General features: G+C 40.7%; 1 protein-coding gene across 1 annotated transcript in view; it reads right to left on the minus strand.

Annotated features, from left to right (window-relative positions):
- Positions 1-7,392: 7,392 nt before the first annotated feature.
- Positions 7,393-15,821, minus strand: part of LOC148160428 (uncharacterized) — a 34,472-nt gene continuing 26,043 nt past the window's right edge. The window contains exons 16-22 of the mRNA XM_088003692.1: positions 15,137-15,256; positions 13,872-13,950; positions 13,562-13,766; positions 10,979-12,734; positions 9,024-9,203; positions 8,073-8,246; positions 7,393-7,549 (exon numbers count right to left, since the gene is read on the minus strand). Coding sequence (XP_087859818.1) covers positions 7,393-7,549; positions 8,073-8,246; positions 9,024-9,203; positions 10,979-12,734; positions 13,562-13,766; positions 13,872-13,950; positions 15,137-15,256 — 2,671 coding nt within the window. The remainder of the gene's footprint in view (positions 7,550-8,072; positions 8,247-9,023; positions 9,204-10,978; positions 12,735-13,561; positions 13,767-13,871; positions 13,951-15,136; positions 15,257-15,821) is intronic.

A 15,821-nucleotide genomic window follows, 5' to 3' on the forward strand; every position in this document is an offset into this window, starting at 1 on the left:
GATGAAGGCCTACATTGAATGACTCTCCTCAGGCGGTCATTGACGTCAATCTGTGACGTGTGATTCGGGGTTTGAGTATCCGAGGATCACGTCACCAATGACCAGCTGAGCCAATCAGGTGCAGATTACGAACAGGCCTTATTACCTACAGTATTTCAACGTATTCTTTATAATTTTATATATTTCTATTTATAGCCCCTTTAGTTAAGATTTTATGTAATTTTTTTTTTTGGTAATATAAATATACATTTTATAAACTGTTAGAATATTTGCGTTTTTGTTTTTACAAACACTGACTTGACAAAAAAAGACAAAGTGACCAAATTATCACAGAAGCGTTTTTCGTTTGATTTTTACCCAGGAAGCACTTCGGCAAAACCGTGAGTGAAACGGTCAATGGGACTGATATATATTCCATTGAGGGACTTTAATATTAAATATACCTTTCTCAACAGGCGTGGACCCACTTTCTCTGTCTATAAGCGATTTGAAACCGCATCCCGGGCCGGGGGGCAGCCGCACCCCCAGGCCCCCCCATAGCTCCGCACCTGGCAATGTCGTTATACAAATTATTGTTTGGTCGTTAATCAGGACAAAATACGTTGTCTTGTGGACTTTTTTTGTGCCTATACTTTAAAATATCACCGTACTCGTTATTACAAAACTTTGCTAAATAGATGTTGGCAGCGACACTGAAGCTGTGTAATATCAGTGTACGTGAATCATATCCTGTCATTTCAGGTGCACAGTGACCTGCGCAGTTCGGTGGACACATTGCGGCTGCGCTGCATTGAATAAAGTCTGTCATGCAACATATTAATGCGCAAAAAAAAAGAGTTGCGGTGATCTGTATTTGTCTGTATCCATTGTTGTGTGGCGGGGGGACAAGCACTGTTCGGGTAAAATTACTCAGTCAGGTTTATTTATGAATTGTGCACAACTCAGAGCTGGTAGGACAACCAATCATGAAGCAGATCTCGGTGAAAAGCTCTGCCACACAGTCTGGTTCTGATGCAGCTGTAGCAAACGACTCCCAGCCTTCTACATGTGACCCAAATAGCTCTTTTAATGAGAGCTCACAAGCATTTCATATAACATGATCAGCAGATGTTAACTTGTAGTAATTTTCCACCACTTTTCCCTCCTTTTGATTATTAGTAAATATGTAATATTTACTATTAATCACACGTCAAATTTTATTCCATCCCCACTGATTATATAAAAGGACATTTGTACAATTTTTATGGTGAGAAGTGAGAAATTATCCCATACATTTGAAGACATTACATATTCATTCAGTCACTGAAACATTATTCTGTAAGATGAAACAAAAACATATAGGCAGGATACAAAAAACCTACCGGCATTCATCCATTTATCCCTTTATTGTTTCTCCTTGCCAGGGAGACGGTCATCTATATCTTTTGTCATCTATATCTTTTGTCATCTTTCACAAAACTTTAAAAGGAGAAATTTGAAGTAATGTATTTGGACCAGCAGAATACCAAACCGTTTTCAAAGTAATATGTCCAATTGCTTAAATAAGTCATTATTTTAATCCCAAATTCTTCCGTGCAAAATAAGTGCATCTATTTCAATCCTTAGACCTCCCTGTGAATAATTTAATTTTACATTTCTACACATGCATTACATGCTTTTATGTTAACCCCATTCACTTTTGATCTATGCACAGTTTAATTTTGGTGTTACAGCCTAAATGTACATATTAAGTCATTTAGTTCATTTGTTTAATCTAAACCTTAATGTCTTATTTTAATGTGGTAACAGAACATAAATTTGTGCATTCCTGATGCGTAATTAAATAAGTCCAAAGTTTTAAACTTATCAGTTTTAATTTTACACACATTAAAGTTAATTTTAAGTTGACTTCTCTTATGTCTAGAAGAATGAATTTCTAAACTCTTAAACATCCTGAGGAGTCAAACAACTAAGAAAGATTATAATTAAGCTACCAAATTTCATGTGTTTTCTAGGAAACCCCACAAAAAAATGACATTAGTGCAGTGAAGGTACAGATAAGTTTCTGTTCAAAACCCAACAAGAAAGCACAGATTTTCCATCTGTAGGTAAAGCGTAGAAGCAGGAACACGGATCATCTGTCTGCTCAGGAGGATTTGTTCCCTCCTGTCAGAAAAGTCTAAATCTTCACTCTCCGCTTCGGTCACTCGCCAGTGGACCAGCAATAGTCCTTTGAGTGGAGATCCTTTCAGAAACATCTAAAGTCGCTGTTGCTCTGGACGTTGTCCTCTTTGGTGTCAACAGTTGAAGTTCTTGATACTTGGTAGAGGGAAGTTTTGCTGCTGCTTCAGATTTAAAGTCGTGATCTAGATGGACGTTACAGACAGGTCGTCCTTCACAGTGGTTGATGTGGATCCAGGTTGTTCCTTCCTTCTCGCCCCTCTGCCCCAGTCGGTCTCGGTGCTGCTGCAGCCAAATCCTGCCCCGTCTCTCTCCTCCAGCTTCCTGTCAGTCCAACTGGTTCTGGTGTTGGTTCTTTGGGTTATCCAGATCGTCCCTCAGGAAATGTCCATGTTGTCCACAGATGAAACAAGAGTCAACAGTTCAGAGTCTTTTTCTCTCACAGCTCCTGTGAGAGAAGAGCTTTTCTTCCTCTTCGCTGATACTGGACAGCAGACCAGCGGAGGTTTTCAGTCCAAATGCCCAACAGGAGACCGACAGTTGTCCCCTGCAGGTGATGGAGGTCTTTTTTGTCTTCTTGATCCTCCAGATCTTCTCCATCATTTTCATTGGCTGGTTTTGTAGGAGGGACAGATGGGAGGCGTTGAGGTCAGAGGTCAGATGCACCGTGTGAGGCTCAGACAGAAGGGAAGAGAAAAAGCAAATAGAAAATCGATGAGGGTTTGTCTTGTCATTTTCCTTGTTGTTTTCCATACATATACATTTATACTTATGAATCTTATTTTAACCTTTTACGTGATCATATAGTTTTAGTCATTTATTATCCATCCAGTATTATGGCTCCTGTTTTTGGAAAAGTTTGTCAGAGAAACCTGAGGGCTCATTGTTGGAACAGCTCTTAGAGCTGCTTTTAGTATGAAAGGGTCCCTTATAAATAAAATTCATTAATTGATTGATCCTTTTAAGAAATATTTTTTTATTTATTCAAACACACAAAAGAAAAATTAAACATATTAAGGCCTGTAATTTATCAACAACAGATTTATGTTCAGCATTTTATTCCAATCAATTCACCCAGAGGAGGAGGTTGTGTGCTGGAACCACTTAGACCCGTTCTTCTAGAACTGGGTGGGATTTCCTCTGTAGACTGCAAACGTCTTCACAGAATCCAACAAATCAGCTTTGTGGTCGCTCTGCCTCTTAATCCTCTAAGAGGGGCCTTTATTTCCAATAAAGGTCTTTAGGATTCTCTAAAGGTTTGGTTCCCTCAATTTAGAAAACCAAAACTCAAGGAACCACCTGCCTTATTGACCTTCCTTACGGCTCGTGTTCAGTCTCAGGGTGCTGGATTTGGGGTGGAACCCTCCATGCATGGTTAGTAGCTTCCGAGTCTTAACATCCGTGGTGTTTGTCTCCTCCTTTGGCCAGCTAGTTATTCCTGCAGGGTGTCTGATTACTGGTAAGGCATAGCTGTTTATCACACAGATCTTGTTCTTGCCATTGAGCTGGCTTCTCAGGACTTGCCTTATTCGTTGGAGGTATTTGGCTGTGGCTCCTTTCCTTGTGACCTCATCCAGGTTGCCATTTGCTTGTGGTATTCCCAGGTACTTGTAGCTGTGCTCTATGTCTGCTATTGTTCCTTCTGGGAATGAGACCCCTCTGTGCGGACGACCTTCCCTCTCTTTGTGACCATCCGGCCACACTTCTCTAGTCCGAATGACATCCCGATGTCAGTGCTGTAGATCCTGGTGGTGTGGATCAGTGAGTCGATGTCTCGCTCGCTCTTGGCGTACAGCTTGATGCCATCGTCTCAAAAGTGAAAATCAGATGTTTACTTTGTGGTTACCAGTAAACACGCTCATCTCTTAGCAACAGATTAGCAACAAAAATTATTATTGTTCAAAAAACATAAGATTTCTTCTGCTCTTTTGAAATACTACATATCTTACACTCTTTAACAAGAATTGTGCAGTTGGTGAGTTTTGCAGAAAAGTTTTTTTTTTTTTTTTTCGATTGTCATTAGTGGTAAATATATTGTAAAACAGACTTTCAACACAAAAGTAAAAATCCGATTTATACTTCGTGGCAGTTTGTTACCAGTAGAAAACGCTCATCTCTTAACAGCAAATTAATTATTCTGTGTTTTTTTAGGTGTAGAGTAACATGTGCCTTACATGCATTGCATGGAAGCATTGAAAAACAGTGTAAACATTGGTGTTTATGCTATGACAAAGATGGACTTTGTTTATTACAGGTTACTTCTTAAAGTGCTTGATTTCACTCGATTTTATTTTGGGGTATCTGAGTCATAAAGACTGTACTCAAATGCACCCCAGATTTTTCAATTAAAAAAAAAAAAGTAAAATGATAAGATTATTTTGATTCTCCAATAAAATATCAGGCTGCAGTGATTAAACTATAATACGTAACCAATAGGTGAAACAAAATATAGACCTATTATTTCAGAACACCCAGCCTTTTCTATACACACACAATTAATTTTATTCATAGAGTAAATATAAACAGCTTCTGAAAATCACCACAGTCTGAGTTAATTTTTTTTTAACCTTTACTTGGATTGACCCTTAAACTAATAATTTATCTCACTGACTGATCGTCTCTGAGAGCCATTTGTTATGAAACACACAAGTAAAATAACCACAACAAAAAGTTTATGTAAATTAGGCTATTTATGGTTCCTTCTTTTGTATAATTGAACTATTTTAAAGAGTGATGAGATTATAATAATGCAGAAATCAGAAACTGACTTAACTCACTGAAAACCATTTACACACAATAACAACCCAGCATCTGCAAAGCTACTTATGGAGATGTGACGTTTAAAGATGGGCTTATTTTTATTTATATTTAAAGAGTGCTAATCTAGAGCAAAGCTAAATCAATTTAATCCACACTAGCTTCATAAGTGCCCACTCATCTTATCAGATGAGCATTATGATGACAAGCAGAGTGGAAAATAAACACATATTTGGGTTTTTATGCTGACATGCTCCACCAAAAAGTTAAGCTGAACTTCTTCTCTTCTCGAATTTCTCTCCATATTTACATATTTGCTTTGGAAGATGTTCAGGATGTGGGAAAGGAAAATTTAAAAATGTCATGGTCTTTTTGCAGGCCAAAAAAAAGCAATAAACTGCACACAGCAAACCTAAGAGGCTAACTGCTTTACGTTTGTGTTTATTTATTATCATTTTTTCCAAACCAGATGTGTCATTGTGTGTTTGCACACTGAAGAGATACAGTGCTCTGAACTTTTACATGTTTTGTCACATTACAACAAAAATGTATATTTGTACTGGAAATTTAAGTTACAGGTAAAAACAACGCAGCACTGAGCTGTGAAGGGCAGGAAAGGAAGAAATCCAGTTTGAAGTTGCTATAAGCCATGCAGAGAATCACAGCCGGCAAGGATCAACTAACACTGCACACGACTCTGAACATTATCCACTCTGTGAAACATGGTAGCGACAGCATAATGCTGCGTCTAACAATTAGACGGTATTTAGAGAACATTAGCTAAAGGTTTTAAAATGGTTGATGCAACACGTTCTGTAAAAATAAATTGCCTCAATATTTATTAACTGAGACTTAATGACTTTATTGCATTAATGTCTTCCAATCATGAATCTCAGCAGTTCATGGAAAAGGTTCACCACAAAATCAGTTCAAAAGCTCAGATCAACTGAACAGGATGTTTCTGTTGTTACTAAATAAACCTAAATTATTTAGTAAACCTAAATAAACAAAGTCAAAATGAAAACTTAAATATATTTTAATTTCTTTGTTGATCCTAATACAAAAAGCTAGACAGCATGAAGGATTAAAATAAAAGGTGCAGTTATTATATTTGTACAAAGAACATTATTAAAATATTTATTAACCAAATAACCCATATTAGGTTAGAAGAAATATAAAAACATGAACCAATCAGCACATTATCCCAGTGATTCTCTGAGGTCTGAATAAATCAGTGAATCTCAGTAAAGAGCCTGATGTGACACATCGAGTCCTAAAGTTCTCTAGAAAACTCAAAACATGAAACATGGAGTTAAAAAAGTAAAAACCAAAACAGGTTGAGGAATATTAAAGCTGAGGATCAATGAATATGATGCAAAACTTCATTATTTAAAGATTTTTAGAATGACGATAACAAAATAAAAAAGATCAGAGTTCCTGTGGGACATCCAGTTCTAAACTGGTTCAACTGGTTTCTGTGATGGAAGCTGAAGTTTCTCTGCAGTTTCCGGTAAAGCATCTTTTTATCTGTGGAGCTTTGAGGAACATTTTCCTGTCAACAGAAGAAGAAGCAGCAGAGAAAAGAGGTTTGAAGTGTCTTTATGATTCAAAGCTGAACTGAAAATGATTCCCATGTTTCCATCTCAGACCATTTCTGGTTCCAGGATGAAAATGAATCAGAGAGAAAAAAGATCAACTTTCCAGTTAATCCAGTTCAGATCAAAACTCCATGAAGCCTCTAAATGGAGCCCAGTTTGAATCGGATCTTTATTGATCCAAAGAGACAAACAATATCAGACACTAAATGACAGACATGAGAAAATAAACGGGAGGAAAGTCTTGGAGGTCAGAGGTCATCATCATGATCCAGTCAGAGTCTCTTTAGACTCAAACTGCTGCAGCTTCAACCTCTGAGGATCAGCAGGACACAGAGACCGTTCTCTACTTTACAGAGATCAGAGCCTGCAGAGAGAAGAAGGAAGGAGAGATCAGATCAGTGAGTGTTTCCAGCCTCTCCAGCAGCAGTCAGTGACGCAGCACATCCAGTAGATGGTTTCCAGGCTGCAGTCAGACTGATCTCAGAGCTGTGACCAAGATTAACCTGATCAGTTGTTTCCTGTTGAACTGAGAGAACAAGCAGATCTGAGATCAGATCTGCTGCTGCCACAGTTTGATGAATGAGGACCACTGTCTCTAGACATGTTGGACGGCTGGACGCTGGAGTCCAGCTGGACGTCCTGGAGACATGGACACAGCAACAACACTCATCTTCACACCAACACAAACACAGGAACACAGCAAGCTGCTGCTCCTCTGATTGGCTGATTGCTGTCTCTGTGTCCAATCAGGAAGCCTGAACCATTCTCCTCCCACTGAGAAGCTGCAGCTTTACTGGGAACACTGGAGCTTTGCTTTGATGCTAACTGGGTTTAGTTCAACATGCTGACAGCAGCTGGACTCACTACAAACATTTACTTACTTCAGATCATCTACAAGATCCCTCAGCTGCTGAACATCTGAATCCTTCAGGTTGTTTCCTCTCAGGTCCAGATCTGTCAGATGGAGGCTGTTGGACTTCAGAGCTGAGGCCAGAAAATCACAGCTGATCTTTGACAACCTGCAGCTCATCAACCTGAATAAAGAATAAAAGATGAGCTGAAGCCAACAGGATGCAGGTGAACCAGTCCAACAGAACCAGTTAAAGATTCTCATGAATATTAAAGCCAACAAGCTGCTGCTTCAATAAAGACCTGCTGACTTCAGAACCAGAACCAGAACCTGGTACTGGGTCATGTTGTGTTGGAGGATTTTAGTCAGTAAAATCATTCCAGGTTCTGATCAAAGTGTTGAAGCATCAATCATTGATTATTGATTTGTTCCTGTCAGATTTAAGGAATTCACTTTTCTAGACTGGGTTGAATGACCTTTGACCTGCTTGACATGAGGGGGATTTCTACACACTGGGGGTCCGAATGCTGTCCTGTTCTGACCTCAGGTCAGCAGGTCCAACTCAGTTACACAGAGGGACTAAATTAAACTCTGGATCCAGGAACAAACTCAGAAAATATTTATTAGAACAGAAGATATGAACTTTGATTTATGATCAATTATAGATAATCATTCACTGAAATATTGATAATTATATAATTACAAACCTCAAAGATTCCAGTCGGCAGCCTTTAGTCTGTAGAAAACCACAGAGCTCCTTCAGGCCAGAATCTCCCAGGTTGGTTCTGTACAGGATCAGTTCTGTCAGATGGGTCGGGTTGGACTTCAGAGCTGAGAACAGAGACGTCCAGCTGGTCTCTGACAAACTGCAGATCCACAATCTGAATAAAGAATAAAAGATGAGCTGAAGCCAACAGGATGCAGTTAAAACTGAAATATGAACAAATAAATAATAAAATGTAGAAAATTAATTTCCCTGAATGTAAAAGAAACATGATGAACTGATTCTAACATCTGATCCAGTCAAACTGGTTTAAAAGCTGCTGAAAGCCAATGGAGGCCATTATTTCCTAAGGAGACGTGATGAAGCTTCATCACAGAGACGAGGCTCCAACCGACTGACGGCTGTCAGACTGAAGAGGACGGTTCCTCTCTGACCCGGCCCAACAGAACCACAGCTTCAGGACAAAGTGAGGAACCTGCTGCTGCTGCAAACCTCACTGTCATTCAGTTCATCTAGATTTGCTTTTCTACAATCAGTCACTTCTTAGATGTTTCATTAATGATGATTTGAACTGGTCAGTGTTTGTGGCACGACTGGAGGAAAACATTTCATTCTGGATGTAAAGATGAGAATCAGAAATAAAACAATCTGAATCTTTACCAACCAAACTGAAACATCTCCATCGTTAATTAACTTCATTTGAATTATTTTACTCATTTTGTTCATCAGACAAAAACATTTTAAAAACTGAAAAACAAAGTTCAATGATCTCAAAGTCTGAAATAAGAAAATCATTTATTTATAAGGTAAAATTGTTTGAAATTGAATCTGACATTTAAAAATATTGTTTTTAAATATTACAACTAAATTATTAATTAAACTAAGGATTAAAGTATCAATGAATGATTTTATTGTATAAATAGAGAAAACAAACCTCAGAATCTTCACTTTACTGACTGAACTCTGCAGGATCTCAGACACATTCTTCATATCAGAGTCTCCAGCTCCATATATGTTGATCTCACTTATTTCCAGTTCAGTCAGATCTGGGTTGGACTTCAGAGCTGAAGCCAAAACTTCACATTCAGCCTTTAGGATCGAACAGCCTCCAAGTCTGTGATGAGAGAAGAAATAAATTCAGTTGTAATGAAATCAATCTGGATCATAAACAGATAAAATATGATAACAGTGATGTCATCATGATGTCATCATCTGATCAACATCTGATCTTCAGTTTACTGAGTTTGACCCGACAGAGAGTCTGTGCAGTTCCTGACTAAAGTCCAGGTTCTGGTTCTGGTTCTGGTCCAGGCTTCATGTCCTCAGACCTTCAGCTCAGTCAGATGTTGAAGATCTTCTATCATCTGTGAAGGAAAGTTCAGTTTCTCTGCAGCATCAGAGCCTCAAAGGAGCTGCAGCAGCTGATGAAGAGGCTGACTGAGCTGAATGAAGGAAACTACTGGAGATGATGGAGAGGAGGAGGAACTGCTCACAGCTCTGACAAGTCACACTGACTTGGACTAGACCGTTTGGCTCCTTGAGATCTTCCACCAAGCAGGAAGTGAGTTATAAATGAAGTGAGCAGAGCAGGAAGTCCAGCCTGCTGTGGACCTCTGGCATCTCTGGGTTTGTTTAGCCCATATCTGCTGCTGCAGCATCTAGAATCCTCCTCATCATTAATAATAGTAGTATATTCTATAGAAACGTGGCTCCCAGCAGCAGATTATTAAATGCTGCCACAGAGGAAACTGGGAGCAGACCAGACACATGATGCTCCCAGTTGTGTCTCCGTTCATCTGCTGGATTTGATGCTGTAACAAAGTAGAAAGTGGACAGTCGTCAACCTGCTTCAGCTAAAAGCTGCAGATTGTTCTGGTCGTCCTGCAGAGCAGCAGCAGAACCGGTCCTGCTGCTCCTTCAGGTCTGGACCGTCCTCTGTTGACCTGAGAGGAGCTGGACAAACTGGTTGGAAGAGGGACACGTGTCTCTGCAGTGGTCTGTCCATCGTCTCAGAGGAACAAAGGTTTGGATGTCAGAAGAAATTGTTGCTAAACTCCTAAAGAGCTGAAGAGCAAAACCCCTGGAGGAGACGGAGCGTTTGGGTCCAGCAGCATCTTCATGGTGAAGCAGTGAAAGTTCTCCAGAACTAAAGAGGCTGGGATGTCTAAAGAGCTGAAGCTCATGTCTCTGCAGGTCTTCATGGAGGACAGCTAACAGCTTCAACAAAGGCTGCAGATGAAGAGTTGATGAGGAAAATGGTTCCAGCTCTGGAAGCAGAGTTCTCAGAGCTTTGGGAGGATCTGACAGAAACTAGGACTTTTTCTGGAACCAGACAACAATCACCACATTTTGGTCTCAGTTACAAACTCAGAGGAAACTAGTGGTGGAGGAAGAGGTGAGGATGATGACGGGATGAAGAAGATCAACACTGTTCACAAAGTTTATAATTAATGCAACGGTTTATTTTAATGGTTCAACTTTCCATCAAACCTAAACAATTATTTTATAAAAACAGTCAAAGATCCTAAAAGGTGAATTATGGAGCAGCAGCTCAACGAGTGAAGAGAGTTTAAAGGTTAAAAAGTCTCTCTGGCTGATTGGATCTGAGAGGAAATAGACATTTTCTAGAGTTCAGGGTTTTCTATTCATTTCAACCTGAAAACTGATAAAAAGTTAAATATTTTTAAATGATCAAAATGTGTAAAAACCAGAAGCTGCAGCTGTCCTGGATGAACTGAATGTTTAGATGTTTGAATGGCTGAAATCATCCAGAGGATGAAGGAAGTAGTTAAAGGCCAAAAACATCCAGAATCAACTTGAAGAAAGAAGAAGAAACAGGAGGACAATAGTGCTGAATCAGCATCACACAATGAAAACATCTGGACTCACCGAGCCTTTCTGCAGTTCCTCACAGCTGGAACCAGTCTCAGTCGTCCATATTCTGATGTGTTGTACTTCTCCAGGTCCAACTCATCCAGAACCTCTGACATCTGCAGCATGAAGGCCAGAGCTGAACAGTCAGTCACTGAGAGCTGCTTCCCTGAATCCAGCAGCCGTTGGATCTCCTGATAAAATGAGACGTCGTTCATCTCCACCAGACAGTAGAAGATGTTGATGCTTCTGGCAGGAGAGAATCTATCAGTGTTCATCTCCTTCAGGTTGGTGATGATTCTCTGGATGGTTTCTGGACGGTTCTCTGTCTGACCCAGCAGATCCTCTAAGAGTCTCTGGTTGGACTCCACAGTGAGACCATGAAGGAAGCGGACAAACAGGTCCAGGTGGCCATTTTTACTGCTGAGGGATTTCTCCATGACTTTCTTCATGAAGTCATCTAGAGATGTTTCATTGTATTTTTGTCCCAGGAACGTCTTGATGACCTCTGACCTCCTGCTGGTGAAGCAGTGGAGCATGTAGACGGCAGCCAGAAACTCCTGGATGCTCAGATGAACAAAGGAGTAGACGGAGATGTTGCGCGTTCCTCTCTCCGTTTTAAACATCTCAGTGAAAACTCCTGAGAACAACGCAGCATCTTTGATGTTGATGCCACATTTATCAAGATCTTTGTCATAGAAGACCAGGTTTCCCTCCAGCAGCTGATCTAGAGCCAGTCTTCCTAGAGACTCAATCAGCTTCCTGTTCTCTGGACTCCAGATATTTTTTGTCTTTCGTCGTCCATCAAACTTTTCCTCCTTGATTTTGAGCTGAACCAGCAGGAACTCTATGTACATCTCAGTCAGGGTCTTGGGCAGCTCTTCTTCCTCTCTGGTCTTCATCACATCCTCCAGAACTTTAGCAGTGATCCAGCAGAAAACTGGGATGTGACACATGATGTGGAGACTTTTTGATTTCTGGATGTGGGAGATGATCCTGCTGGCCTTCTCTTCATCACCTCTGAATCTCTTCCTGAAGTACTCCTCCTTCTGGGGGTCAGTGAACCCTCTGACCTCTGTTACCATGCCAACGCACTCAGCAGGGATCTGATTGGCTGCTGCAGGTCGTGTGGTTATCCAGAGGAGAGCAGAGGGAAGCAGTTTCCCCCTGATGAGGTTTGTCAGCAGAACATCCACTGAGCTGGACTCTGTAGCATCAGTCAGGATCAGATTATCATCAAAGTCCAGAAGAAGTCGACTCTCATCCAGACCGTCAAAGATGAACAGAACCTGGAAGTTTTTAAAGCTGCGGATTCCTGCGTCTTTAATATCTTCAAAGAAGTGATGAATCAGTTCCACCAAGCTGAACTTTTCTTCTTTCAGTACATTCAGCTCTCTGAAAGTCAATGGAAATATGAACTGGATGTTCTGGTTGGTTCTGCCCTCAGCCCAGTCCAGAGTGAACTTCTGTGTTAACAGTGTTTTCCCAATGCCAGCCACTCCCATGGTCATCACTGTTCTGATTGGTTGATCACTTCCAGGTTTAAAGATGTCTTCTCTCCTGATTGTTTCTTGTCTCCTGGATGCTGTTTCAATCCGTCTGACCTCATGTTCCTGGTTGACCTCTCTAGTTAACCCCTCTGTGATGTGGAGCTCTGTGTAGATCTGGTCCAGAAAGGTTTGATTTCCAGGTTCAGCGACGCCTTCAGAGAGACTCTGGAACTTCTTCTTCAAGTTTAACTTGAGTTTCCGTTGACATTTTCCAGCTCCAGTCCCTGCATGGAGACAACACACTGTAAGGTCTGGACAGGCCACTGTAGCTGGGGAGAGTGACCAATGAAAACAGCAAACTGGGACACAATATTACGCAGCACTGGGTCAAGCCAGGGAACTGTTCTCTCCACTGTCCTGTTTACTCTTTACAAACCCACTTCCAGTAGAAATCCAGGTTCTGCCCTAAGCAGAAGGATTCAGAGACACTTTGATAGTTGGTTGTTTAGGGATAAACAGGAAAAACTGTATAAAAACCTTGGCAAGAACTTTTTGAACTTGATCTGCATCAAATGCCTGCAGCTCAGTTCAACAAGGAGACCTTCTAGCCACCTCTTCTGTCTGGATGCATGTAGATGGACGGTAGACAGTCGGAGAGTTCATGTCATGCAGATCAGCAGCAGTTTATCATTTACTGGCCTCAATGTTGGCGCTGCTGCATCACAGGGTGAATTTGGTAGCTGTCTGTGTGTTTCTGAAGGTTCTTCATCTGCAGCTGAATGGAACATTTTTATGCACTGGGTGCAGGAATTAAAACTAAAATGGGTTTTTATCTTGTGCATTGCTGCCATGTTTGTTTTTTACAGTATTTTACGGTAAATATAAAGTTCCCAAAGTTTATATTTCATGAGCAGCACATCAGTCACCACAGGTGATGTTTAAATAAAAAAGCTGCTGAATCCAGAACGTCATTGAGCTCATGTGACTGTTTGATTAAGATTTTCTGTATTTGTTCGTTTCTCTTGTTTGATTTCAGTTGAATTCATTTTCTCATGTAATCATGTTTTAATTATTCAACATAACAGCAGAATTGTTGTAGAAATCCTCTTACTGCTCTGCAGACGGTCAGCCAGCTCCTCCTGCTTCATCTTCCTCAGGAAGTTCAGGGTGATCTTCATCACCGCCTCTCTGCTCCTCCTCATCACCTCCTCATCCTCACTCTGACCCTCTGAGCATTCTGGGTCATCTGGACTCAGAACCTTTTGGATCTTCTTCAGCTCGTTCTTCACGAATGTGACAATGTTTTCCTCCAGCAGCTGGAACAGAATGAGAAGATATCAGACTAGATCTGAACATCAGGTCCATGTTGGACAGACTGACAGTCCTCTGGTCTACAGACTGAACAGAACTGATGTACAGACCATAAATATGGAGTCCAGCTGTGTTTGGTGCTGCTGGACAGACGGATCAGTGGGAACCTCTGAGCTCTGCAGATCCTCTCTGTGGAGGAACCAGGACAAATGAACCAGAATCTGTCTGTCCACACAGAGACAACATTATAGCTGCATGGCCACTTCTAGTTAGATTTTCTATGTTACATTTTAATACCTTATGTATATGTGGCTCAGATTTGTATAGATAATCTATTCCAGAGTAGCTTTTGTGTGGATCTGAGTAAAATGTGTCGTCTCTCTTCTTGGGGTTGATATTTCTCCAAGCATCAATCAGACCAGCTCTTTATAATATTATTTAGCATTCTGGATGTCGTTGTCTGTGGCCCACAATCAGAAGAGTATCTAACTAATATATTATTTTAAACCGTATTAAAGTCTCCCCCCATCAGTTTCATTCCTTTTCCATCATCAGTTATTATTCTGACTGGTTGTTTCAGGAAACTGTCCTTCTCCTCATAAACATTTATTACTCAAGTTGTCATTTCTCCGATTCGTCCTACAATCATTACATATCTTCCTTCTTTATCCTTTTCCTCTTTTTCAACTTCAAACAAAATCCCTATTTTGAGTCAAATTGCTGCCTTTTCCAAATGAAGCAGAAAATGTCTGACCTGTCCTCTCCCTTCTCATTTTCTGTGTTGGTTCTCCATCAGGTGTGTCTCCTGTAATAAAGCTGCTGTGCATCACCTGAGCCAATGCTGGGTAACCAACCACAGCCAACATTCAGTGAATCTTTAAGATCATTCATCCTGCCTGATGTCTCACTGAGCACTGAAGCAAAGAGACAGTAGAAAACAGGAGCAGGAAGAAAGACTTTTGAAGCTTTGAGTTTAAAAACCTTCTGCTTTAGTCTGTCTGTTATTACTGTTTGAAAGAAATGTGTTTTTATCTTCATTTAGGTTCAAATCAGCTTAAGATGCAAAACTGCATGATCACAATCCAAGTAGATAAATGTTATGTTGTTGGTTAAATCTTGGATTTAACAAGAAAATAAAAAGTTTATGAAGAAACTTTTTCATTTCAAGGTTTTAGGGTTGAGTTTTGTTGTGGAGTTGGACAAAGTTTATCCCATCAATCAATCACTAGTCATCAATGTTAATAAATATCATGGAGCAGAAAATGGACGCATAATAAAGCCTCCTTTACTTTCTGCCTGTCTCCTCGTGTATCCATGCCTAGAACCAGTCCTGCTCTGCAGAGTCACATGAACCAGTTAGAAACTGGTTTCTTACTCTGGTTCTGATGGTCCAGGTTCAGTCCTGAAGTCTGGATTGATTCCTTTGGACCGGTCACTCCTCATGGAGGGACAGCTGGATCCTGGAGGTTCTGCTCTCCCTCTGTGGTTCTGACCTCTGAAACACAAACATGTTGTTATTCAGATCAATCAGTGAGAAACTGAGATAAAAACCAGAGAAGAAGCTCTGAACACAAACTGCTGCAGGTCTGAAGCTCCAGAGTGAAACATTCAGACTGATCTGTTGGTCAAACTCAACGTTTTCTCCAGAACTGGTTCTACTGGTCTGGGTCACATGGGTCAAAGCAGAACCTGCAGGACAACAGGCTCATGTCCCAGTTTGATGGAGATGATCAGATCGTATTTCTAGGGATTAGTCCACAAAGTATTTCTATAGTGTCCACTATTAGAACTCCAAAGCCCAGAATGCACTGCACAACGTCTCACTGCTGCCATCTAGTGGTAGAAGGTGGAGAACAGAAGATCTGGTCCCTGATATCAGAACTAAAGCTGTTCATCTGGTCTGAAGAGCCGATGTGGGTCATTAAAGACCAGAACCCAAGAACCGAGCAGGAAGCAGAACCTCAGAACCAGGAGACCAGCCCAGTCCTCTACAGCTGCTCTGACCTTTGACCTTTCTGTTTGGAGCTGCTTGGTTCAGTGGGCGTGGCCAGGTCATAAGC

This window comes from Poecilia mexicana, unplaced genomic scaffold (assembly GCF_051168715.1).
Source record: "Poecilia mexicana isolate PSO_F unplaced genomic scaffold, ASM5116871v1 scaffold_2, whole genome shotgun sequence".
Classification (NCBI taxonomy): Eukaryota; Metazoa; Chordata; class Actinopteri; order Cyprinodontiformes; family Poeciliidae; genus Poecilia; species Poecilia mexicana.